Source organism: Haemaphysalis longicornis, unplaced genomic scaffold (genome assembly GCF_048455015.1).
Source record: "Haemaphysalis longicornis isolate Haplotype H1 unplaced genomic scaffold, Haemaphysalis longicornis Haplotype H1 scaffold_10, whole genome shotgun sequence".
Lineage (NCBI taxonomy): Eukaryota > Metazoa > Arthropoda > Arachnida > Ixodida > Ixodidae > Haemaphysalis > Haemaphysalis longicornis.
Genome location: NW_027526204.1, coordinates 127,573,109 through 127,600,087, shown reverse-complemented (window position 1 = coordinate 127,600,087; position 26,979 = coordinate 127,573,109). Strand labels below are relative to the sequence as shown.

The window sequence follows — 26,979 nt, the reverse complement described above, 5'->3', positions numbered from 1 at the left end:
TGCACTAAAGGTAACACTTTCCGATTTGTGCAACTATCAAATCTTACAGCCGCCCGAGAACAGCTCTACAGTATCAGTTATAGTCAAGGAGGTTACATGAATGCCAAGACTAGCGCAAATGAGAGAATAGCATTCATCACCTGAATTTTTGTTTTTGCTGCCACATTACACTGCTTGTAGGCCACAAATTAGTGAAGCTTTTGGTCTCTCTCTACAGGAAAGCAACCTCGAAATATTTCGAAGCAGCAAAGCACTTCTGTCTGACAAAGCTCGGAAATCTAAGCAGTTCCACACTTGGTACTGGCTTGGAGAGATTCAGCACTCGTTGTACAACTCTAGCCCTTAGCAAGATCCTCCAACAAAACAGAAGCATTTGGCAGCAGAGAAACTCATTCTCACCTTTATCAACACAGGACAGGACAAGGAGCCAGATGTCCGCTGTATTGATGAAAACCGATGGCATTCGGCGGTGGTGTTAGCTTGTGAACAGAACGCTCCAGCAGCACACACCTCACACGAGATTGGCCAAGAAGCTAAACGTGCTTTCTCGGCAAAAATCCATGTATGCACTCAAGAGATGCTCCTCCCTCCCCCCCGCCCCCCCCCAATCTTTTATAACATTGTCCTAATTTTTGACTGGCTTGGACAACTAGTCTGGTTCCGGAATCTGAACTACTAAAAAGGGGTTGGAACTGTAAATGTGGAATTTGTGGTCTTGCAATACTTTGGCCAAGCATATCTGGTTTCTCTTTCTAACCCTTGCAGGGTCACGGACGTACATATACGTCCTCTGCAAACGCCTTAAAAATGGTCAATAATGTACATGTACATCATTGCTTGTATGTTTAAAAAGCGCGCTCCTTTTTCGCCAACTTCTCTTGCTTGGCATGCGCTGCCACACTGCGGAAATGCGGATGGCTCTTTTTTTATTTTTTTATGCTTTACTTTAGCGGCGCGCCGGCTATCGCTTCTTGCGCCTGCCACAGACCAAGGTCTCCTGCGAAACTGATGAAGCTCTTTTCTCGTTTTTTTTATTATTATTATTTTACAGGAGCGGTGCGCCATCTATTGCTCGCGCATCCGGCCGCGCGCAGCGGCTGGTTTCGGTATCGTCCTCCGGGCGCTTCCCACTTTTTGCGCCCGCGAAACTTACCGTATAATGCGGAATATAGGTCGAGATTTTTTACAGAAAAATTTGCCGAAAAGTCACCCCTCGACCTATATTGCAGTCACTGGCAGTATTCATCTGGTGACCGGGCAGCCCATCGAGCCCATCCAAACCCCAAAGGCACCATCGCCACCACCATCAATTGGACGCGGCGCCATTTTTGTTTTGTTGCTTCTCTCGCTGTCGGCGAATGTGTGTGTGCAATTTTCTTCTTGCTCAAAATGAGTTTAGGCACTTAGTGCCAGTTTATAGCAGCATTTAAAAGAAAAGTTGGGGGTTTTCCAAGGCCAACGACGTGTCCGTCTTGCGCCAGTTCGTTATCGTCAAAAGAAGTGTTGCTAGCAGCGTTAGCTGACGGGGCAGCTCTCGGTATGCAGCGCTCGGAAGGCCTCGTTTCATGGGCACTGCTCTGTGCACCTGTGCTGCTGTACAAAGGGGCAAATTTTGTCCGCTAGCGTCGTGCGATGTCTCTACGAATGGATACCCCAAGATGTTTGCTGACCGCCTGCACAGACTGGCTGCCGCTCCGGTCTGCACACGAGTGTCCCATGCTTTGCGCTCGCTTCACAATGACATCGTCTTGCGAGTGTTTAAGAAGTGCTGCATAAGCAATTCCCTGGACTGCACCGAGGACGACCTGCTGTGTGGGCGACAGCGAGCCAGAAGCAGTCGTCCGACGATACTTCAGACAGTTTTAAATGAGTAATCTGACACGAAACAAGTTATAGTCTCAATAAAACAATGGTTGGTACCTAATTATTTTTTTTTTGCATTTTTCGGCTACACGGTAAGGGGGTCGACCTATATTCCGCCTCGACCTATATTCCGCATTATACGGTATATCTGATTTCGATTCACTTGAAAGGTGCCGGCTTGTTACTCTCTCGTTTTTATTTAGAATTTTTCTTGTGTTACTTATGAATAAACCACTTGCATGTAACAACATAAACGATTTTTTTGTCACTTTATGGTCACCCTAAAAAAATTACGATAATGTTTTCTCGATATAGATTCATCCAAAGAATTTAAATCAGCAATAATAAAAATCGACCCTGGGGGGTCGCATTTGGCGAAAAAATTCGACCCTCAAAGGGCTAAGGCTGGAGCACGCACAATTTGTGTGTAAAAACGAAATGGCTGCGAAACCAGCACCAAAGCAAAAGTTTCCATCTCTAAAGAAGCTGGCATAGCCTACCTGCGTAGCCCATCAAACAGACCCCCTCCAAATATCGTTACCAATCACACAGCATTTCTGATGCCTGTCTCAACCAATGCCCTAATCTCCTCTGCAAAAAAGTAGTAATCAATAATAAATTAGTCATGGTTTAGCCAACTAGGAACTGACATTGATTTCTTTTCCTTGTGGACAAAATTGACGTCGTCATACAGACGCGGTTTTTTGGAGCAGCAATAAATGTGCAAAGCATATGCACAGAAAAAGAAAAAGATAATGTTTGGTAAGAAAAAATGAGAAAGTGGCCCTGTATGCCTTGTCCCCGTAACGGCTATATAAAACACAGCTATCACAAACATTACATCAGCTTCTTAAAGGGGCCAAGCTGAACAAAACACAAGTTTGGTTCATTCGAAAGAGTGCCTCGTAAAAGCATACTGACACCACCTTTAACACACAGTTTTCCCAAGTAAGCTATATAATTAGGAAAAAAGGAAATGGCCATGTGACCCACTAGCTCACTTCCTGCAACAGAACCTATGATGTCATATGTGCCTAGCCGTGCGGTTTGCTGAGGCTGGTAAAAAAAACGCAAAATTTTTATAAGCTTGCCAAACGAGCCATTTGAACTTAAATGTAATGCATATTCCTTTTACAGCAGTAAGAATGGTGGGGTAAACAACAAAAGCTATGAGAACACACGTAAACATAGAAGTACTGGACGCACTATGCTTGTTTTAGCTGCACAGCAGTCCAACGCTTTGGAGTTGTCTTACACGACACTGGCCGATTGGCGTAAGCGGCGTTGCCTTACGTGACCGTTTGTCAAGCATACCCCATGTTTCACGAAATGATTACTTTCTACCATAACAAGAACAAGCCAAGTGCAAATACAGTCAAAAACAAAGCAACGGCGGATAACGGCCCACGGCTGAGTATGGTAGCGCCGTGCGAGAGGGCTGACGGTAAGCAAGGCTGCAGAGCCTAATGACGCACCAGAAGTTCGTTTGAATACCCGCCCTTGTGACTTTATGGCAGACGTCACAAAACACATGATTTGGTGGGAGAATCAAAATTTTAACGTAAATTAATTTCTCAGAGAATACGGCATCGTTTGCTGCCGGACAAGCGCTGGGGGCACCACAAAACATGAAATCTTTCGAGTAAAACAAACTCATATTTTGTCTGCATGGCCAAGCAAGAGTGAATAAAAAGCATCAAATCAGGAATTGCACAAGAAAACACACACTCAGTTGCACTACTTCCATACATTTATACACAATGACAGTTTACAAACCTCCAACTTCCGGTGTTGGTGATGGAACATTTACAATGACTCAGACGGTAACGTAAATCCGCAGTTCTTGAGGCCAGTCCAAAAAAATCGACACAACAAACTTTCACTTTTTTTTTTTGTCCAGCCCTCAGAGCCAAAATTGTGTACATCATAAAATTACACCAAGTAGCGCAAGACCTACAGTTTTTTTTCTTTTTTTGTAAGGATGACACAATTCTACAGTGTAGACTTGACCCTAACGGCATACTGTAGCACACTGCACAAGGAAGTAAACAGGAGAATTCACAATAATGTCAAATACCCTGAACAATATTAACTATCAGATAAACCATTTCAAAAAAAAAAAAAAAAAAAAACGAAGCTGAGTCAACCCATAAATATAACAAATGGAGTGTTCTAATTAGGCTTAACGCTGGGCTATCTCTCTAAATAATGCATCAGAAGCTATCAGCAAAAGAGGACATACCATAGGGATGCAGCAAGCCTGTCTTTGACTCCTTGCGATTAACAGTCCTTTGTTGCACTAAACTCTTAAAACACTACCGTACATATTTACCTTATTTTATGCACTCCTACGAAACTTAATTGTATTTTGGAAGGTGGGAAGCTACCAGAAAGAAGTGCACCCAATCTCAGTCTCGATTAACCATCATTAATCGATTAACCATCGATTAATCACCATCTGTGGCAGCTCAATGCACCCTCCCTAAATTGGGCTGACAACAATTCAGGCAGTGAAATATTCAGGCAGCATTCGATGCCTAACAGCCAGCTGTGGCTACAATTCATGAGGCTGCGCTTTCTTGGTGTCCCTTGGTTTCTTGACTTAACGCACTACAAAGCCCACTCAACTAACTGTACACACACTCTACTTCACTTGTAGCAGATGACAATCCATTGCAGAGGGACGTGACCTCGTAGCGGCTCGTAGCGGCTTCACAGAGTGCTAACAGTTCCACCTCAAGTCACAACGAACCACACGCACAAAACAGCACGAGCAGCATCCCCAGCCTCAAATGATTTCGTGCTGGGGGCTGCTGGATGCACCGCCACCACCTCCGCCGCCGAACGGCGCCGGCGACTGGTTCGTGCTGCCTCCCGAACTGTAGAAGCGCTCCTTCTCCAACAGTCGGTCGTGGCTGCGGTGCTTGTGCTTGTGCTTGTGCTTCTTGTCCTTCTTCTTCTTCTTCTTCTTGTCCTTGTGCACCTTGGAGCTTCCTCCGCCGACGTTGACGTCGTCAGCTTCGCCCGTGGCAGAAGACACGCCGCCGAGCGACGTCGACGGCGTGACGACCAGCGGGAACGTCATGGTCGGCAGCGCCACCGGTGGGTAGGCCGGTAACGAGGGAGCGCTGACGGTCGCGTGCAATGCCGGCGGTTGCGCAACTTCCGGGAGCGGCGTTCCCATCTTGAACATGCTCGAGTCGAAGCCCGTGGGCTGATGATGGGTTGCAATGCCTGCAAGGGTACGTAGACGTTTCGGTGAACGTATGACCCAAGAGGAGCCTGTGACCACCAATTTCAAGGTACAGCCTCTGTCAAATTTTCTAGGCCACGCAAAATGTTTCGGGCCACAAAGAATTCAAAGCAAATGCTTAAAATTTAACTGCAGCCGGAATATATAATGACAGTAAGAAACGTGTTCTCTCCAGCTTCCTGGCATAAATCGTGCCGTCCTCCCTCGAGAGGTAAGCTTGTGCTTCGACTTTTTTTCGGCCCGTGCATTTCTGACTTGGCCAAGAAAATTTCAACAGACCATACATATTCTGCGTCAGCACCTTCACCAGCCAGCCTGGCCAAAAACAGCCGTAATGGAAGATGCACTCTCTCAAGTTAAACAGTACCTAAACCAAACGTAAAAAAATCATTTTGAGGCGGCTATATTTCAAGTGCAATTCAACTTGAGGCAAAGAAGTGCTCAAAAATTGAGCAACGCTCAAACGTTGCTTAATTTCAGGGTCAAAAAGGCGGCAACGAGTCACCTGACATGGGTGAGAAAGCTAGACAGTCAAGCATGCAATGAAAACTGCGCTGCAATACCAACAGTATCACACTTTCTGGAATAATCACCTTACAACTGATTCTGTCAAAACCAGTTTTTTTTTTTTTTTCATTAGATTCAATGCCAGGAGTAATTGTAGCAACCCCTAATCACTTTGGACACAAGCTGTTGCATTTTAATCTCCGATTGGGAATACGTCCACATGGACCAATTTGAGCCGTAACAAGAACAAACAGTCAACAAAAGTGGTTCAGTTAGGTAAGTTAGCATTGTTTTACAAATTCAACTGACTAAACATGCATGATTTCCTGCACACTTGAGCCAAAAATAGAACCTGTTATTAAACACAGCTTGCACTATACGCACCTTGAATTACTCAAGTGTGGCAACTATAATCTTCAAGAATCCGAATGAAGCTTTAACTCTTTCATGCATACCTGCTGTGTTAGTGCAAGCAACGAGGAGGCAAAATTCAGTGCGATTCCAAATGTGCTAAGAGTCTACTGATAAATGCTTTCACCACTCTTCAGAGGCACATTCGACACATTCGAGGTAAGCCAATACCCCCTCTTCAACTCTCTGCTTCATCTACTATTATAAAAACCCCAGAACCTCACATATCAATGTGAACAAATTACGTCTCTGCGTGAACTCAGACATGACACCTATCGGGAGGGTTTGACAGAGCTCATTCGGCCAATAGTGGTGGAGGGGAATCGGCAAGGGGGAATGGGCCAATAGTGGCAGAATCCAGAGCAACAACAAAATGGAGCCTGGCAAGTGGGCAACAAGGTTCAAAGGAGGCAAATGACACCTATCGGGAGGGTTTGACAGAGCTCACTTGGCAAATAGTGGCGGAAGGGGGAATTGGCCAATAGTGGAAGAATCCAGAAAAACAACCAAATGGAGCCTGGCGAGTGGGCAACAAGGCTCGAAGAAGGTGGGAAGCTCACCCGTTAGTCCCGGGAGTGACTTGGACTGCGAGTCGTCCGAGTAGGTGATCTCGGCCGGCTGGATGGGCATAGGGGGAGCGGCCACGGGCCCGGACTCCACGCTGCTGTGCGAAGCCTCCCTCGGCGGCTGCGTTGGCATCGCCGGCGGCAGCACGGGGGGTGGGGCAGCAACCAGCCCCTACGGAACACATGCATCTGTGAAGCCTACTGCAGCTTTTCACGGGTAGTACGCTCAATGGCAAAGGCGTGACAACATTATCAAAGAACGGCTTTCATTATAAAAGCCATGACAAAGACGTGTGGTAAAGACCGATACTGCGATAGCTTACAAATGTCTGATCATGTATCCAAGAATATTTGGCAGAGGCTTTTACGATTTTCGCTGAATGCGCGTTTACGGTGTCTTGCCTTACACCAGAACAAGAAGAAAAGGGTGGGGGGATGACAAAACGAAGTACAGTCTTTGTTTAGTAACTTTACGAAAAACATTCGCCTCTTATGTGGAATCCAGATGCGAGGAAAGCCATAAGGGTTCATTAATTGCGCTAAAACAAATGCGGAATTCGCTCTCTTCTCTTCAGAAAAATGTGAAACCTTAAAACACGGCGAAAGAAAGAAAAAAAAATTGGCATTTTTCAATCTTTCAACATTTCACTGCATAGTGGGACAGAACCTTGGTGAAGCAACTGCAGGAAAGCCAGAAAACTTATCAGTTATGTGTGTAGGCCGCGTCATAATGCTCCATTAGGGACACCACAGCAGGCGATTCAATAAAGTCTTTACTCACTCACTCACTATCAGTTATGTCTAACTACAGCACCAGCAGCAAATGTTTTGGAATACAAAGTATTATTTTTGGCTTTGGACCACTCTTATCACACTATCCTGCACATTCATACTAAGATGCACTGGCAACCTGTCAGCAGAACTTTTGATCTTGACCCGGGAGCAACACACAAAATTCCTTTGAGATACGTACGTAGTATATGAAAATACAGTTAAACCTCGATGTAACAAAGTCCTTAAAATTCGTAATTTACTTCGTTACATTGTAATTCAGCTACACTGGAATTTGCGGTTATAATGAAGTGTTCATTGCGTGAAGCGTTTCCTGCAAAGAAAAATGTGGCGCACTGTTTCTGTTTCTGTCGGAGCTTAATTGTCTACGCGGGCATCAGCGTGAACCGCATGGAACGTTGTCTCCCCGCAAAAACGCGCCCCGCAAGCTACACGCACACTGATGGAGCCGCAGAGACCACTCGCACGATGCGGGTAGCTCCTGCGACGGCGTAAAATGGCTCGCTGAAATGCAACTCGAGGGGCAAACGAGACGGGCATGCGAGAAAAACAGCGGATAATGCGGGCGAAATTTTCACTGTAAAACGTCATGCGCGCCGCTTACGAAAGCGCACATCAAATATCCTCCGCCTAATCATCTCTGGTGGGACCAGCCGGCATCCCCGAGAACTTCAAACATGGAGGATTCGAAGCTCCCGCCATAGGGTGCGCACCTTTCCGTTGGCGAAGCTGGTCAGGCTCCTCCCACTACTACGCACAGCGCGAGCCGCTTTCTGGCGAAGGCAGCCGCCGCTGCGGTGCGCAATTCCGGATGCGGGTGTGAAAAAAACGCGTGCGCAAGGCTCAAAGATTCGCAAATGCTTGCTGGAACCATGGAACCCATAAGCATGAGCAAACTCAAACGAAGGGCAAAGCGGCGACATGCAGCGACGGCGGCCCCACTAGAGACGGTTAGGCTTACCACCGCGGAGGATATTTGACGAACGCTTTCGTAACAGCGCACATGACGCTTTACAGTGAAAATTTTACCCGCATTATCAGCTTTTTTTCTCGCATTACCTCTCGTTTGCCCCTCGAGTTGCGTTTCAGCAAGCGGTTAGAAGCGGTTGCTAGAGCAACCCGCATCGTGTGGGTGGTCTCCGCAGCTGGGTCAGCGCGCCTGTGGCTTACGGGGCGCGTTTTTGCAGGCAGAAAACGCTCCATGCGGTTCTCGCTGCTGCCCGAGTAGACGATTAAGCTCTGACAGAAGCAGAAACAGTACGCCAGCCGTGTATGTGCGCCAGGCACTTTGCAGGCAAGGAGCTCACCCACGGACTCCGTGGCTTGCTGCATCCGCGGCATTGGGCGGCCCGTGCTGCCGTTCGCGTTTTATTGAGACCCCGTTTCAGCACTTGCGTCTTCCAAAATCTACTTCTACAACTGAAATAATCTCCATGAAACTTTGTTACATTGAAATTTGGGCAAACAGGACTTCGTTACACAGAGGGTGAAAATACATGGTGAGCATAAACTTGTAGTCGCAAAGAATTCCGTGGTTCGTTACATTGAAGTTCGTTACATCGAGGTTTAACTAACGCGCCAAAAGAGACCCACAGGGCAGCATTTAGGATCAACGGCACAAATGCCACGACCAGGCCAAGCCAAGCCAATACCTCGACTTCTACATCCATCTGCTCCGGGTCAGAGTGGACGACGACGCCCGGCTCACTGTGCGGCTCGGCTATTTCGACCGGCTCCATGGTGGGCTCCGTTGGCTGCTGCTCTTCGTCGGCAGCAACGTACGGCTCTGGCTCTTCCTTGACTCGGACTTCCGTCGGCTCCAGCGGCTGCTCTGCCAGCGGGGCGGCCACTTCCTCCTAAGGGAGACACGGAGCATTTTGGTGTTCAAGTGCACAACACACGCAACCAACTGTAACAGGCAATCTAATATGTTTTCAACCCTCTATTTTCAATGGATTCATCCCGACAGGTGCATATACTATGACAGCCATAGAGTTTCATGCTAAAACATACTAGAGGAAATCTGGCACCAGTATCTACGTGAGCCTCACTTCAGCGAGCGTTTCGTCATGTACCAGGTAAGAACGTTCCACTTGTCCTTGGCATGGCTTATTAACAGGCTGAAAAGTTGCCTGTTGCAGCAAAAAGGTAACAATATTATCGTAAAATATGGTTTAAATGTGTATGAGTATTATAAAAATGGAGTTAAGGGCGATTTCTTTGCCAGGAATTATTTAGAAGCCTTATAAAAGACGAACAAGAAAAAAATGTTACCATTTCTTGTTGATTTCACCTTCGAGAGCAAAAAGAAGCCATGTGGCTAGCCAAGCCAAGTGGGCAAGGAACGTCACTCGCTGCTATGGTGGCGGCCATGCCGACAGAGGTATTGCAGCGACAAATTTTCCTCTAGTATATATAAGTACGAAACTCTATGATGACAGCGATAGAGCTGAATAGTAGGACAACCTGAGACTGATGCAGAAGTTAAATTGCGTGTCACTTTTGTTAAGCACGGCAGTAAAGATGTCGAACTCTTCTTATTTCATATCTACTTATATTAAAGGGACACGTAAGGCTGAATCACGTATCACTTCTATTTACAGCTCACAACTATTACCACCCTTTCTGCTTTCATTTGACAACAAATAATGCTTTCACTGTTTAGAAATAGTATATTAGCGAAGTTGGCGTATGTCTCCCTCCCATTTTTCCCCAACACGCAGGTTTACTTCATAAAATGTGGTGCAGGGCTGCCTACAAAATCTGCCGAGATGTTGAACGCATAGAGAATGCACAGCAATTAGTAAAGCCAACCTTGCCGATTGTTATCAATGTAAATTACCCCTGCCGATTGTTATCATATATACAGACGCTAGCAGCAGCAAAAAGGGCAATAGCTCTCGTGTTCACCTCATAAAACTTTTTGGCCACAATTACGCAACAAGGTCGAAATCTGAACTGATGCCACGCTTACGACCAATGGTAATGACAAAGCCTGATTTACAACATTTGCTAGCTCAAGGTTGTGTTCTTAAAAAAAAGAAATACAAAATACACACAAGAAAAGTTTGATATTCACATTTGATATATTTAATGTCCTTATGCTACTATTTAACTTCCATTATCATTTGCTTTTTACCTTACTTCACTATTGCTATTGCAGATTGCTTCATGCTAAGAGGAATGGGAACACTTCTTTCACATGTGTGGTACGCACGATATGATACAACCCCTTCCCGCACCCGCCAGTTTCTGAGCGCATCAGATTTTTCCTATACGAAGTGAATACTCCGATTCATGCCGGCACTCTGCTACAAAGAATAAAATTTTATCGCTAATCACAATAAATATTTCTAAGCAAATAACACTTAAGGGAAGTCAGCACGTCGCACAAGTGATAAAAAAAAGCGCGAAGCAAGTTGATCATGCGAACTGAACGAATATGTGCTCCACGTGATGACAAGAAAGAATTTCCCATCATTATTTATTATTAAGAAAATCACTGCTTATTGGATGGAGAACAACCAGAATGAAATGTTTACGGAGAACTACTGACTGTGCTCAACAGCGTTTATTTTCGATTTCTCAGGTTCCTTTTCCCTAACATGCCCAGAGACCTGTCATGTGGCAGCGCTTTCACTTCGTAGCTGAAAGATTGAGCTAGCAGAGAGTGCACAAAAACACCCCACCCGCACTTTTGTATTTCACTTGTGTCAGGATATGAGAGCTGCAGACGGAAAGTCAAAACAAAAGCCATCTCAAGCTCGGATATTCTTAGCCTGGCTACTCAGACAGCAGCGATGTGGGTTAACTGCCACTGAGCACCTTTAACCTTCTTGGGGTCAGGTTTTTCTGTGGAGGGGGAGATGAGCCCCACAGTGCTGCCTTCTTCTCCTTACAAGCGTTTTTTTTTTAATGGAGGGCGAGAAAACATATCGCTACGTCATGCATAGTAGCAGTATGTGCATTTTTATGGTGCAAAGGCACCTAAGAACAAAGAGACCAAAACACGTACCGTATTTTCGCACGTATAACCCACCCCTGCATATAATCCACACCCCCACTTGCAGCCCGCCGGAAAAGAAAAAAAATCCTCTCATATTGCCCGCACATTTGATACAGGAAAGGCTGCACCAAAGCTACTCATCAAGCAACACACCACATACTACGTAGACAGCAAAAGTGTGCATTTAGCAAGTAGAATACACTGACCGCAAGGCGAAAGTCACAATTCACTCATAAAATTCAGTTGCTAGAGTGCGCTTGTCCTTGTAGTCAGAGGTTATACATGGTATGAAAAGAGCATTAAAAACCCTGTTTCGCGAAGGTAAGATAAAATTTGTTTAGTTGAAAACATCGGACCATTTTCTAAATAACAAGGGATGTACTATCGGTGTCAAATGAAACGCGAACACGAAAATATGAACCAGAACGTGCAAAATTGAAAAATACTGTTCGTAGAGTTCATATAATAACACGCTATTGGTGTATTTAGAAATCCACTTTTCCCAACTTTGTTTTAGTAACTAAGCCACACACCATTTTGGCTTGCATGGAAAGAAATCGCACTATTTGTGCGTTCAGGTTCATATTTTCGTGTTCGCGTTTCCTTTGACGCTGATAGTACCTGGTACGCCACATGGGGTATGGGTACAAAAACATAAGAAACATGGCTTGACCGAAACATAATACACCAAAGGGTTAAAGACAATCCACGCAACTGCCATACCTCCGTTTTGGCAGGCACAGCGTCTTGGAGCACGACTACTTCGGTGTCAAGCCGTTCGGTAGCCGTGAGCGCAGCCTCAGCCAAGAGCTCGACACCTGACACGATACTGCCTTGCTCCAGCTTCATCTGAGAAGAAAAGCGGGGGGGGGGGACAAACTGTTTCACAAATATTCAAAAAAGTTAAGTTCACTTTCGAGAAAGGCAGCCATATTTACGAAACAGCTTGATACGTCTCAGGGTGCACTACTGCTTACTACTTTAGTGCTCTAAGTAAATTCGTCAAACCCTTCTTTGCAGTAGAACTGTGCAGTTTGACTCCTGTAATCCATCATTTCACTATTGAGTGGAAGTAGAAAAGCAAGACTGGGCCCTCACCACGGCCGCTACACAAACCAGACCAACGCCACGCGGGCTTGCAATGTGGTTCGATGCCATCCCAGAATTCAAATTATTAATTTTTGCACAGCTTATGGTCAAGAGTGACCTTACCCTTTGATTGTTTGCACAAGCTTTCGACCACTTAAACACAACTGAAATTATTTACACGTTATTTTGCAGTCCGCCCGAGTATTGTGCCAGGTGACGTCATCAAAGCGGAAAGGAGCACAAAGAACACCACTTTTGCTGATTGATTGATTGTAGGGTTTAATGTGCCAACGCACAACGGCGATGAGGCGCACCGTAGTGGAGGGCTCCGGATCAACTTTTGACCACCTGGGGACCGTTAACATAAGCCGAAATCTCGTACACATGGGCGTTTTTCTTTTTGCCTCCATCAGAACAGCAGCCGCCGCGGCCGGGAATCAAAACCCGCGTCCTTGTGCTTAACACCACTTTTGCCTGCTCTCTTTTTGCTAAATGAGCGCGTGGAAATCGGATGAAAGAACTCGGGAAAATGGGCTTCACATTATGGACTCTGAAATGTGAGGTTGTTAGAGAATATAACTCCTGCAGTGCCTGTTTAAAACGTGGCATAAGAACCAGGACTCACACAGGGCTCTTAATGGTGTGATGCAATGTCTGCAGCAACGACTGCAGTGGAAGTTCGTTTGAATACGCGCACTTATGACTTCATTGCTGACGTCCGAAAACACACGATTTGGCGGGAGAATCAAAATTTTAACCTAGATTGATTACTTTCTCAGTGAATACGGCATCATTTGCTGCCAGACAAGCGCTGGGGGCACTATAAAGCACGAAATATTTAAAATAAAACTTGTATTTTGTCTGCACGGCCCCTTAAACACCTAATGTCATTTTTCGTGTACATGTGGCACAGGTATAAGCCACGCGTCAATTTTATCTACATGGAAAGAAATAGTGCTATTTGTGTGATCTGGTTCAAATTTTCCTGTTTGCACTTCATTTGTCAACGAATGTACCTAAACGAGCGGCCTAAAAAAGGGCAGTCAGCGCACCAGCTCGACGTGCATTGTCAATACACCAGAAGTTCAGAACCACTGATCAGCCGTAGTAATAGCGTGTTTCAGCGTATGAGGTTTGTTCTAACTTTAGGTGATGCAATTAATTCGAAGACTCTAGCTTAGCTAAACCTTAGTACCTTATGAAAAAACAGCGAGCATGGTCTGTCTTTAATTCTTTCGATTTGAAAAGCCGTCGCGGTATTGCCATACCTCTTGTAAACCCTCTTGCGTCCCATCAAAGTTGATTTAACCTGTTATGCGGTACAATAGCTGTTTATTAACTGAATTATCACCCCATGATTTTTTTATGATTGATCTAAAATGCTACGAGTTACCGCTGCAAGACTACAAAGCTATTTCAATATTCAGTTGATTTGGTTCACATCAGTCAATCACGCAAATTAGACTTACAGCGTCACAAGTTGAGTGTGGGAAAGCAGCTGGTAGGCTGTCACCGTTTCTTCTATGTTCCTCATTCTGTAACTTATTTGGCATTGCGTAACTCATCTAATAAAGTTCGCACATCTTTCAAAAGGGCAAAGTTGCATGCGGTTTCCATGTTTCTTAATGAAACCTCTTGCACTGTGAAAAAGTTTTAGCAATGACTGCATTTTTGCAGAACTGCTTATTACACCAAAACATTTTACGTCTGTTTCAAAGTTTGTCTTTAGATATAATCATATCTTCTGAAATTTTCCTCAGACCTCAGACTTTAACCAAGAAGTAAATTTCGAAATTTCCATTATTGAAAAAATAATGTTAGGTTCAAATCTGCCTTTCACCAGACATTTGTAACTGAACAGTATTAAAACTTCGCAACTATAGAATAACTTCCAACAACATATAACTTGCTTAACAGACATGGCCACTATGAAAATAATTAGCCCCATCATCGCATCCTTAGGACTACAGGAGAGAGAAACGAAGACTACAAAATGGTGAGAGCCTTTACCGCTGCCTGCATTTTCCTCCAAAGAACCGTTCTGATGCAGCTCTCATACAGGTCAATGGCTTCAAAGGCTGCATCGAGGTCTTCGTAGGAGCCAGCGTAAACCCTCAACACATCGATGGCATCTAAAACGTCTTTCGCTGCGGGCACGGCAAACGGCACTTGTTCGCAGTTTTCGCGTTCGTCGCTGTACGGGTAATCGTCCTCAACACTACCCAGGATCACCTCGGCATTTTCCTCCTCCGTTGACACCGCCCACGAATCACTGTACAGGAAGTCACTGAGACTGGTGTTCTCCGGCACCATGCCACACATACGCAGTAGATGCCACGACTTGGACAAGGCCGCGGGTGGCACTGCGGGGTTGAAGACGTCCCCCTGCTTGGCAGGCAACGTGAAGTCCGCCTTCACATCTATGCCGGCCATCTGGAAGCAGGTGGCGATTGTCGAGGGCTTCACAGACCTCCACGCCTCCACAAGTACCTGGAGGGCCTGGAACAGATCCACCCGGATGTCTTTGCCGAGCCTGTAGTTGACTAGAACCCTCTCCAACAGGCCCTGCCGATAGGCGCACCTCAGGCTGTTGGTGACGCCCAGGTTCAGCGGGCACGGCAGCGCCGACAGGCTCTCGGCGTCGACGTAGCACAGTCGGACGTTGGACAGGGCGAGGTCTCCGATGATGTGGGCCTTGCACCGGCTCACCATCAGGCACACCGAGCGGCCCTGCTCCGCCATGCTGGCGTTGAAGTCACACAGCCAGTTGCAGAAGATGAGCGGCGTCATCCAGGCCTTGGGGTGCGGCACATACTTGACGGGGACGCACTTGGTGCCGCGGAAGCACCGGGGCCGGTCGCTCTTGCCGATGACCAGGGGCAGCCGCTTGTCGCTGCCGTCCATGTTGGTGCAGAGGAAGACCGTGAGGCGCTGGCCGCTGCGCGAGCCGCCCACGCAGGGGTCCTCCTTGAAGGCGCGCGCCTCGTGCGGCAGCATGCGGTAGAAGAGCGCCATCTCCTGGGCGGCGTACACGTCGCGCGCGCGGTACTGCGCCAGGGCCTCGCGCACGTCTTCGGCGTCCTGCAGCGGCACGCCGTTGAGCTCCGGCGGCGGCAGCCACTCGCCGCGCTTGAGGCCCGCCAGGCTGGCGTGGCGGCTCTTGAAGCGCGTCAGCCAGCCGGGGCTCGCCTTGAAGTCGTCGCAGCCCAGGCGCAGGGCGATGTCGCGCGCCTTCTCCTGCAGCATGGGCCCGTTGAGCGGGACGTTGCGCGTGCGCATGTCCAGTATCCAGCGCAGCACCGCCTTGTCCACGTCCTCGTACGTGGACGTGCGCAGCTTCTTGCGGGCGCCGCTGGTGCCCGAGCTGACGGCCGTGAAGATGCGGTCCTTCGCCTTGAGAATCGTGGACAGCGTGCTCGGGCGCACGCCGAAGCGCGCCGCCACGTCCTTTTTTTTGCCCTTGCGGTTCGACACGGCATTGATGAGCGCGATCTTCTCCTCGAAGGAGAGGGTCTTGCGGCGCGGCTGCGCCGGCGTGTTCATGATTCACCCGAGCAGGGGGCACGCGCCGCCGAGGGTCGATGCCGGGGGAACGCACGACGGCCGGCCGACGCTAAGCTGGCTAAGCTCGGCGCCGGAGTCCGCATCAGAAGCGCTCGCGGGCGCGACAATAAAGCCGGAAGTCATTTAACTTACTACACGAGCAGCAGCAGACAACCAACACACTGAGCACAGCAAGCCGACACTTCGTGAAATACGATAGTGATTCCGAACGATGTCCGCGTCTCCACGGCTAGCGCTGGCTCGCTGGATGCTACGGGCCTCCGATAGCGCTCGATAGAAGGTAGGCCTACGCTTACAAACTGGAAAGCGAGCCGGGAGGCTGCATAAACAAAAAGACAAGTGCGCTGCTTATCACTTGCGCCGATCGACCCCCCGCAATCGTAAAAACGCCGAGCCGGCAAACGTGAAGTGCGTCAGCACCCGCACAAAAAATATTTTTCTTTTTATTTTGTTCCCCGGTGCTGCGACGCTAGGGGGGTAGCTGGCGACGCTGCTTCGGTATGGTAGCCAGCGCCTCACGCGGGCGAAGGTACCTTAGCGCCGCATGGCCGCATCGCGGAAAGGAAAATTTAGCGTAGGTGAGCGTAGGTACAGTACAGCAGGCGAGCTACGGTACGCATTTGCCAAGGCGTAAACTTGTGCGCGTTTGTTCAACATGGCTGCTCCAACATCAAGCACTCGCTTATTCTCCCTCATCGCGTACAGGAGCTATCTTTCGGTTAACAAGCGCGACGTCACATTTAAAGGCCAACTGCACTCAAAATTTCGACTTCTTGAAAACCCTATTTCCGTATAGTCTGCTTTAAAAGAAAGCAATATGCAAAATACAACAGCTGAAATACGCACGTGGACGCCGCAAGCGGCCAGCAAAAATCGGCGATTTTGAAACCGAAACCGAGGAGAGCGCGGCCATTGCAGTGACGTTGCAGCCGTCCAGCGAGCGGCCGGACGGTCACCAGTTCGGGAGAATGTCTGCGCGCAAGCTCTACGCGCGCACGGGGCAGCAGAGCTCGACCGGTTCTCCCGCTGCGTGGCTGGCCAGAGGAAAAAGCCACCGTCGGCTGGAACGTCACAGGCGCGTCATGGCTGTTTACGCGATCCGCCGGCAGGTGCAGAGTGGTCTGCGGCGGAGCCTTTTTAAACGCTTCTGACTGATTAACGAGGCGTTTCACGGGGCTACCACTTGTGTCTCAGCTTATTTGGGGGTACTTACTACGCATTAAAAACAAATTTGGCCGAGGTGAAATTTGAGTGCAGTTGGCCTTTAAAGGGGCCATGAAGACAAAATGCAAGTTTAGTTAATTCGAAAGCCTGCCTCATTAGAACAACAGTGACAGCACTTTTAACGCAAACTTCACTAGAATAAGCTACAAAATTGAAAAAAAAAGAAAAAAAAACAGACAATGGGCATGCAACACCCCAGCTACTTTTCGGCCCTAAAATGTCAACGCTGTGGCGATTGGCTGGGCCGGCAAACTCCAACGCAAATCAAACAGGGATTACAAGTTTTCAGAACGAGCTATTTGCGGTAAAATTTAGTTTACATTCTTTTTATAGCAGTAACAATGGTGGGGTGAACAATGGAAGCTACAAATAGCCACACAATCATAGAAGCACCAGAGTGTGCTGTGCGCACTGCGCTGGCCATAGCTGCCCATCAGTGCGCTGCGTCGGTCTTGTCTCACGTGACGCTGGCCACTGGCCAGTTAGCCTAAGGGACATTTTCTTACGTGATCCTGTTTGTCGAGCATACCCAATGTTTCACGAAACGATAACTATTAACCGTAGCAAAAATACGCCAGGTGCAAATTTGGTCAACAACAAAGCAAGTACAAAACATGTTCGGCTGTTCGCTGCAGTCCTAGTCACCATACTAACAATCGTCTCGCGGCGTTCTCCTTAGCAGCCTTCTATATATCACAGGCCGGGGAGTTTTCTCCTTTTCTCCGCAACGTGGAGGGGTCTATTTCCGGTCTGGTGCCACAAAAAAGCAGACATGGGTGCCTGCTCGCAAGCGTGCGCTCAGGCTGGTAGGGCGTTTGTGAAGCAATAAATGTTTATTGTCGAGTGGTCTGGTTGAAAGGGAAGTATTGAGCTCATCAAACTCTGCGTGCACTCAAAACACAAAAGAAACGGCAAAACTGTGCCTACAGGTTCAGGCATAGAAGAGGTTCGCACACAGCGCCGACGACGGCGGATCGTCACAGCAAATGCGAGAAATTAGCCGCGAAGTTGACCAGTGACAGCCGATTGGACAGCCAAGGTCTCAAAGACGTTTAGGTCATGCCAGAAGGGCATAATGAGGAGAACTGACGAGAGCGCGGTTGGTTTTTCCGCATCTTTTACAGCTATTTGCACGCTCACCACTTCACGTGCACGTGTAATATTTGGCTCAGGTATTTCTGGTAGCGTAAGCTAAGCATCGCGCAGGTTTACTTGCACTGCTCAAAGAGTGTTGCAGGGTCCCTTTAATTCAAATTCGCGGTTGATTTGCGGGTGCCACATTGTAGGTTGCCACACAGGAGGAATTGGGGAAAGGTTTCCCCCCCCTCACAACAACTGAAAAATAAGTTCACAACAAAGCGAACAGAACGTAGGTAGTTATGCTTGAAACAAAAAGTTAACTAAACTGACGCTAAAAACGTTTGGGACACGTCTTTCTGCTAGATTCAACTTAGTTTAGAGCTCAGCACTCTCAAACGACTACAGCAAACACTGAGCTTATAAGTTCTGCAAAAAGGATTTGATACCAGTGCTATTCCTTATTCCTACAGGAGTGTGAAGGCATAGACGAGTCTAAAGTAGGCTTGAAGAAGCTTTGGAAGTCCACATAAATATTGCAGAAGCCTTGAAACAAACTCGCAAGCATGATCCACCATATCAAGCAATTTGGTGCCAATTTGAAACGAACCAAATTGGCAAACAAAAATGCACGACAATGAGAAGGTAAAAGGCAGGATATAACATTGCTAGGAGCAGAACCAATGCAGTTTCCAAGCACAGCCAGTAACTGCATCAAAATGTTACATTCTAGCGGTTTTGCGCTGCATTTCGCAGCACTTTTTTCCTGTTACTTTTTACTTTCCTCGGCATCAACTGGTAGCAACTGTTGCCGTAATCGCAGGTTGCTGCACAATCATACTGAAGGCCTTCCTTTCTCCAATTTCTGTGTATGTGCGTTCAAATTGCGCCACTCCAATCGCATGCAACAAGGTTTGGCAAACGTTTCCAAGTGCCTCTGGAGACGCAAACTGGAGAAAAAGAAATTCCCGTTTCAGAGAAAGCTCACCCCAAAGAAGTCGTCCTCTGGGGCTGTGGGCGCTTGAAACTTGGCCTTCTTTTCTTTGAGGTTCAGAACCATAGACAGCTGAGGAAGAGGGCACATTGCAGGTTGCAGAGGAAGAAGCAGTAGTAAGATTTGCCTCTTCGAATACCCAGCTTCTCACAAGTGTTCGCACATATGGTAAAAAAATTCTAACACTTGTAGCTCCTTCAATATTTCTCATAATTCCTTATGATGCTAGGGAGAAACTAGTCCAGTTGACAAAAGGTAAAAACTGTAGTAACAAGTTTTCAATCAAATCAATAACTTTTTTTTTTCTCCACAGAAAACTTGCATGTTTCAGTGGTGAACGCAATGAACGGTGATATTTAAAAAACACTGCAACCCAGCTAAAAATTTCAATTCTAAACATTTCTTTCTTCACAGAAAGGACGTGAAGTCAACGGAAATTTGCAATTCCTGAAAAATTGGTGCAACACTGTTCAGTCGAGGGTTTTCGTTAAAACGGAATGCTGACGGGTGGACCCTCTGAATAGGCACAGTTTCAAACAGAAAAAAATGGGTGGAAGGGTCAAAGAAAATGTGTGTATAAAAGCCGTAAAGTTCCGTTGGCTGGGCACCCAGATCATTCATTAAGAATGCGCAATATCCAATACAGAGATAATACTCGCACAAACGTACAGATGAACGGTTGGCATCCGGGACGGGCAAGCAAGATGGCCGACTCTTTCCGTACAAGACATAGTAGAGGTCGACGACAGCGCACCGCAGGCGTGAGTCGTGGGAAAGTCCAGAACTGCAAAGAGGAAGTCGGGAGCAGCCCCGCCGTCACAACACACGTCCTTGTTCGTTCACGCATAAACATGTGAATGCAAATACAGTCGGCTTTCGATAATCCGAAGTTGCTTAATTTTCAGGTAATTGCAAGTGGTGCTTTGGTCCCGCCAATTTTACACGCAATCCAATAAAAGATTGCTTGATAATTCGAAGCTAAAACCCATTATATTAAAAGTTATTTCGAATAAAAAGCATCGAGGTGATCGTCACTTTTCGATAAAACTTAAAATTTTAATTGAAAGTGTTTCGTGGTCCCCGTGGACTTTGTATTAATGGGAGACGACTGTGTAAATGAACATGTCGCTGCACAGAAGGTGGTCTCAGTGGTGCAACACCAGTTTTTTATTCTTATTTAAAATTAAAAGCAAGGACTGGTTGATAATAAGAGTTATGTTTGCGGTGATACTAGCAAGCACAGCTGCTATACAGTGAATAATTGGAAGAAAACATGTGCCATTAAAAACTAGCATGTAAACACTAGTTTTTCTTTTTTTTTTCAATCATTATTCAGAAAGTTTTGAGGGCAGCAATACACCGTAGCCTCCCTCAAAATGTGGCCGCCACTGTGGCCACGGTTCGAAATAAAAGGCAAATTTAGCACAGATAACAAATCCTAACCCCTCTAAATGATAAGAAAAGCTGACACTGACACAAACTATTCATTGCCATACTGATTTTGTGACACTGATTTGCTGAGAAGGAGGTTTAAAAAGGGATTCTAAACTGTGGTACCACTCCTGACCAGTAATGTGCTGAATCGTCACTTTCAGTTTTTAAAGATGATAGTCCTTCTTGGGCTACTTAAACGCAGAAATTTTGGTCTGTCTGTCCGTCTGTCTGACTGACTTGATTCAGCCACCCAGCCAAAGTGAAACAGAAGCTGTGCAATAGTCTTATATGCCCTCAGCCAAATCTACCCGTCTAAGTCCGGTGTAACGTTCATACCTGTCGACATTGTTGAACAAGAACAGGACATTACGCAAATATAAGGCAGAAAATCAATACATAAGTGATATTTGCAGTGTTCCTTTATTAAAAATTCACGAGTGCTTGGTTCTAACGATAGCAAATGAAATACTACATAAACTGCGGAAAGCTGTCGCATGCTGCTGCCCGCGCTACTATAGCTTCTGGCCACATTTAAGAAATCAAACGGCAACAGCAATGAAAGGTTCCACTAGATAGGCTCAACGTTCTGCTTCGAACGCTCGTGGAGTAGGGCATCGTGGTTCTATAAACATTGCAGTAGGGTGCCTCAATTCACATGCGCCTCCGCCGTACGGCAGCACTGGCATCGAGGCACCCGACTTGGAGCAGTGCAACGCGGTAAATTTAAATTGACTTCAGCAAACCTGGCATCTTGGGAGAAACGAGACGGGAGAGGAACAGCGTGAGAAGTGAGCGGAAAAGAGAAGGGAGGTGTTTACATGGCAGGGGCACCGGTCGACTATCGTCTTTCGTCGTCATTTGCAACGAAAGAAGCAGATATGTGGCCATTTTTTTTCACCGTTCCTCTCTGAAATTCCTTTCGAGCCACTTACAGGTCGTCTTCTTCCAAGTTCCCCTCTCACCTCATCAGCTTCCACAGCCTCTCGGCCAACTCTTCGGTGTTGAACGGGCTGTCGTCGCGGCGAGAAAATGGCGGGTTCTGCGTCAGCATCAGCAGCAGAGCCAGCCTGCACGTAACACGCAAATTGCTCACCCAAAGTTTCTTTTACAACGAAAGCTTTGTTAGCCGGACCGATGGCTTCCTGTCAGAAAACTAATGCATTTCCCCCATGGACTGACTGGTTGGTCGACCAAAAGCTCGGATAAGATCTCTGGACAGATGGCGCGTGCGTGAAACCGGGCTTCAGTTGTGTCAGAACGGTTACTTGAAAATTGCAAAAAAGGAACAGTTCTAGATAAGACAATAGATGCACCGATGTTGAAGAAGGAGCGCAATAGTATACCTTTATGTCATCAACCATGTTTCGGGATACATTCAGATCGTTTGTAGATGCCTTTACTAAGTGCGCGAAAAATCGTCGCATAGGTCGTCTGTTCTTTGGTTGCAATTTGGGTCTTTAAAAGTTTGACAACTGATTGGACGCACTTTCAGCGAAGGTTTTGACACACTTTTGACGCAGTTTTGATGTGAGAAGGCTTTCCCGCTTCTCCCTACTTTCTTTAGGAAGGGATGGTGAAGTTTTTTCACTCACATTAAGCAAGAGCACATACACCCCAGTTTGCAAGTAACCAGATGAATGAATGAATGAATAAATGAATGAATGAATGAATAAATGAATGAATGAATTAATGAAAGTGCCTTGTCACTCTCCTCTACTATGTAGTTGTACACCACCGCCACTCTGGAGCAGCATCCTAATCCCACCACTTATCCGGGACTAAAGCGCGCAATTAGATGCAGACACAAACAGATGCACATCGAAATTCTTTGACAAGTATGCCCTAGTTAGTCTTTCCGAACTACAGGGTGCAACCATTTGTGTGCGCCTAAGTGAAACTTTGTACAGCGGCAAGGGCAATATGTAATACCCACCTCACACGCGGCACCGGATCGTTTTCCACAATGTCCAAGAGGAAGCTGAGGTCGTCTGCGTTTCCGTCAACTGCAAAAGGCGATACGAGTCAGTGGACGCAACATGCACACACTTTGCCTTGCCACGTTTTTAATGGCAGCCGTTCAAGCGGCAGCTAAAAATGCATACGTAACCCCCTAACCAAAAGTTTCAAGCATGAACTTAAGTGAATGTAATTCTAGCCTTAACTGGGAGGCGTTGCATTTGTCCCAGGTAAAAAATTATAGTAGTGTCTGGTCAAGCGCAATAGAGGGAAAACCTCACTTCCTCCTACGTCGGCTCACTTTCTGTCGACCGTATAAATTTATTATTGGTAATTTTGAACCCTCTGTTCCCACAGTTGAGCGTTGTCCTCCAAAAGTGTTGATACCACCTCCAATCAAACACACAGAGAGTAAATGAAAAAAGTAGCCTGGCAGTGTTATGAGCTGGGAATGCACACACTGGAAGGGTAGCAAACCAAAGTTACAGTTTAGTTCCTCCGTAAGGCACACCGTAGTGGAAGGCTACCGGTGCCCTCCGGGTTACTCTGCCGTTCTCCTAAAACGTTCTGGCATTCTCTTTTAAAGGGACCTTGAAGCACTTCCCATCGACTACTCGGAATGTATTTTGGGGTAAGGTCTATTGTCCCAGCAATCTCCTCCGGCAAGAATGAGGAAGATCCATTCGCTATCACCGAAACTATGCGCGATAGGAAATCGCGCATAATTGTTCCCTCTCAACTCCACCGCCGACAACCAACGAAAGCTGTGCGCTCTCTCCTGGAGAAAAGCGTGGCTCGCGGCGTTCTCTTCACAATGGCCTTTGATATATCACAGGCCGGGAAGTTTTCTCCTTTTCTCCACAAAGTGGAGGGGTCTATTTCCGGTTTGGTACTGCAAAAAAAGCTGGCATGGCTGCCTGCTCGCAAGCACGCACTCAGGCTCGTAGGGTGTTTTTGAGGCAATAAATGTTTGTTGTCAAGTGGTTTTGTTAAAAGGGGAGTATTGAGTTCGTCACTCAAAACACAAACGAAACGCCAAAACTGTGCGAATAGGTTCAGGCATAGAAGAGGTTCGTACCCAGCTCTGACGGTGGCGGATCGTCACAGGAAATGCGAGAAATAAGCTTCGAAGTTGGCCAGTGACGGCCAATAGGACAGCCATGGCCGCAACAACGTCATTTAGGCCATTCCAGGGGTGCATAATGAGGAAAACTGAAGAGAGCGCGGTTGGTTTTTCCGCGTCTTTCCCAGCGATTTGCGCACTCACCGCTTCACGTGAACGTGTAATATTTGGCTCAGGTATTCCTGGCAGTGTAATCTAAATGTTGCGCAGGTTTACTTGCACTGCTCAAAGAGTGTTGCTGGGTCCCTTTAAACTCAGTCGTGAAAAGAAACAAACGGTGGACTTCTTGTCCCACTTACCTGTTGTGTAGTCGACCAGCGCCTCAAGTGCGGCGATGCGAACGTCGAAGAAGAGCCCGTACTGGGCATATTCGCGGAACAGAGCCGATATGTTGGGAAGGTGGCCCATCTTCTGCAGCTTGCGAATTGCTTTCAGGCAACTGCACAACCGAAAAGAGAAGCTCAAGTGATACGCAACTGACAGGCACACCAACATTTATTACAAAAGTGCTTGTTAGTCGAGTCGTTTGGGATAAGTTTCTTAAATTTATGCACGGAAGACAGGTAACGTGATGGCGCTCCTGCCCGCATCATAAACAAGCACCCTAAAATAAGCTGATTGGAAGCAACTGCTTTGCTTGTCACACACCCGAAGTGACAGCGCATTACCTTGATAATGGCACGAAAGGAGCAGCAACAGCAAGTTTTTCGCACGGCGCTTGTAGCAGATAAGGCACAAACGCGGTCCTGATTTCTTTGTTATTTCTTTTCTTCATTTCATTTTGGCTAACTCAGAGGGAGTCTGTTCAAGGGCGTAGGTTTATGATGCGGGTGGGAGCACCATCCCGTGATATTTTTCACATTTCGCAGGGTTTCTTTATCAGTCAGAAAAAATGAGTACACAATTAGTACGTCACTGAAAATACCAGTTAAGTGCCCCTCGTGGGCACTGCGTACTACAAGTATCTCATTGATACTTTAATGATTGGGACAGTACTTGTCGAGTTGGATAGTCAATTACAATTACATAATTAAATCTCTTTAACGAAAAAATTACTGTCCGCTACTCCACTGTACTGGAAAAATTAAGCGCTATGTTTTCTTTGAGTAACTCCATTGCTATTTTTTAAGAACTTTGATTGATTGATTGATTGATTGATTGGATTGATTGAAGGGTTTAACGCGCCGATGCAACGCAGGTGATGAGGCACACCGTAGTGGAGGGCTACGGATTATTATTATTATTTTTTTTAAATCTTGGTGCGCGATAGTTGGGACACCCTGTATATACAAACCCACACACACACACATGTGCACACGCATGTGCTGATTTGCAAAACAGCCGCAAAATCTCACCCAACAGTTATGGTGTACTTGTAACAGGGCAGCAGTTTTTCCAAGTTCAGACATCGAGTGATCTCTTCCAGGATGAGCTTCGTGTCCGCAGACAGGGACTCCACAGTGATGGGCTGGCTGCACATGGAGTGGAGGAGGCAAACCAAAGCTGTTACTCTCAAACCCAACCTCCAAGGCCTAAGGACTCTCAGCAGAAGCAAAAAAGAAAGCCCTTTACTCAAGAAAACTTACCCTGCGTGCGCCAGGACGGACACAACGGGCGTGACTGTTTCGCCCAGGGCCTCAATGAGGGCAGTCCGGTAGTAGTTGTCAGAAAACTAAATTTGGCAACGGAAGGGGAGAAGGGAAAAGCCACCTCCACGATCAAAATGCTCAGCAAACATTTTTTTTTTTATTTCAGGGATCAAGCTTTCGTGATGTTACAAGATAAGAATATCACAACACAACTCTCCTTTTTGGTCTGACCTAAAATAAACCTTGCCATACCCCTCCCTTCCATATAAATATAGATGATCACTGAATATACTTTAAAGTTAAATTACGTCTGAAACCAGTCGCCTGATTCCCATTCAAATAGAAAGATATAAACCCATGCTTTAGCATAGCTCTAACCAAACGGTGTACAAAGCGTTCGATGGTCAATCTTTTCCCACTCACTCTTTTGCTCGGATGTTGGTGGAAAGACCATTGTGGTTTCAAAACTGTGAACAATGCTTCCCCACTTTGGGGCATACGAATGCATACTTGATGGCACTGATGACAGCCAAAGTGACCCTAGCTGAATCAACCCCACCATCAACATCCCCCCTTGGATTTCCTCTAGAACCACAATTATTTGACTAACTAAAGCATCAGTTCATAAATTATTACTTTATCAACTGCCCCACAACTTTTTTTACAAGCTGCTCTCCCGAGACTTGTAGATCCGCAAGTGGCAAGGCATTGGCTTGCGCTGCTCCAAGAACATTGAAATTTTGATGCACAAGCACCAATAAAAAGCACACACACACACACCCACACACACACACACATGCCTATGTAATTATTACGGCTCCGCCATTACTGCCACCAACCTTGTTCTTGCTGTTTTCATTGTACTTGAAGAGGTCAAACAGGAACTTCATGACCTCAGGGGGACAGATTCCGTGGATCGTCCGCAAACCTGCCATGGCCACAGGAATCGCCTGGGGCAGAAAAAAGAAATATGTGCGTTTTTGAGAACACTGAGAAAGACTGAGAGTCAGGCATTAACTTGAACATAGCGGCCACAACGCCGCTGTTTGTGAGGCTTCCGTATGTTTTAGCAGAGGAGGGAGAACAGCAAATGATAAAATTGATCAGTTCGTGTGAATGAAGTACCACATTTTCGCGCGTATAACCCGCCCCTGCGTATAATCCGCACCCCCACTTTCAGCCCGCCAGAAAAGAAAAAAGGTCCTCGCGTATTGCCTGCATATTTGATACAAGAAAGGCTGCACCAAAGCTACTGCTCAAGCAACACATCACAAACTATGTAGACAGAAAAAGCGTATATTTAGCAAGTAGAACACACTGACTGCGAGGCGAACTAATAAAATTCAGTTGCTAGAGAGCGCTTGTCCTTGTTTTTTCTCCCTTGTCCTTGTATGTTTTGCACAATTTGCAATGGAAGGCTTAGTCAGTGTTACTGCGTAGGAGCTTCACGGCACTACGCGCATTGCCATGAAGCTGCACTAAAGAAAAAACCTTGCGTATTATCCGCACCCATACTTTGCCACTGAAATTT

The 26,979-nt window shown here is 46.6% G+C and overlaps 1 protein-coding gene across 1 annotated transcript in view; it reads right to left on the bottom strand.

Annotated features, from left to right (window-relative positions):
• Nucleotides 1-3,599: 3,599 nt before the first annotated feature.
• The window catches only part of LOC144159280 (transcription initiation factor TFIID subunit 2-like), a 46,303-nt gene continuing 22,923 nt past the window's right edge, over nucleotides 3,600-26,979 (bottom strand). Inside the window, exons 22-33 of the mRNA XM_077690674.1 lie at nucleotides 26,288-26,398; nucleotides 25,446-25,531; nucleotides 25,215-25,331; nucleotides 24,159-24,298; nucleotides 22,714-22,783; nucleotides 21,743-21,847; nucleotides 20,016-20,130; nucleotides 19,341-19,418; nucleotides 12,122-12,247; nucleotides 9,045-9,248; nucleotides 6,595-6,772; nucleotides 3,600-5,097 (exon numbers count right to left, since the gene is read on the bottom strand). Of these exons, the coding sequence (XP_077546800.1) occupies nucleotides 4,652-5,097; nucleotides 6,595-6,772; nucleotides 9,045-9,248; nucleotides 12,122-12,247; nucleotides 19,341-19,418; nucleotides 20,016-20,130; nucleotides 21,743-21,847; nucleotides 22,714-22,783; nucleotides 24,159-24,298; nucleotides 25,215-25,331; nucleotides 25,446-25,531; nucleotides 26,288-26,398 (1,776 nt within the window). The 3' untranslated portion in view covers nucleotides 3,600-4,651. The remainder of the gene's footprint in view (nucleotides 5,098-6,594; nucleotides 6,773-9,044; nucleotides 9,249-12,121; nucleotides 12,248-19,340; nucleotides 19,419-20,015; nucleotides 20,131-21,742; nucleotides 21,848-22,713; nucleotides 22,784-24,158; nucleotides 24,299-25,214; nucleotides 25,332-25,445; nucleotides 25,532-26,287; nucleotides 26,399-26,979) is intronic.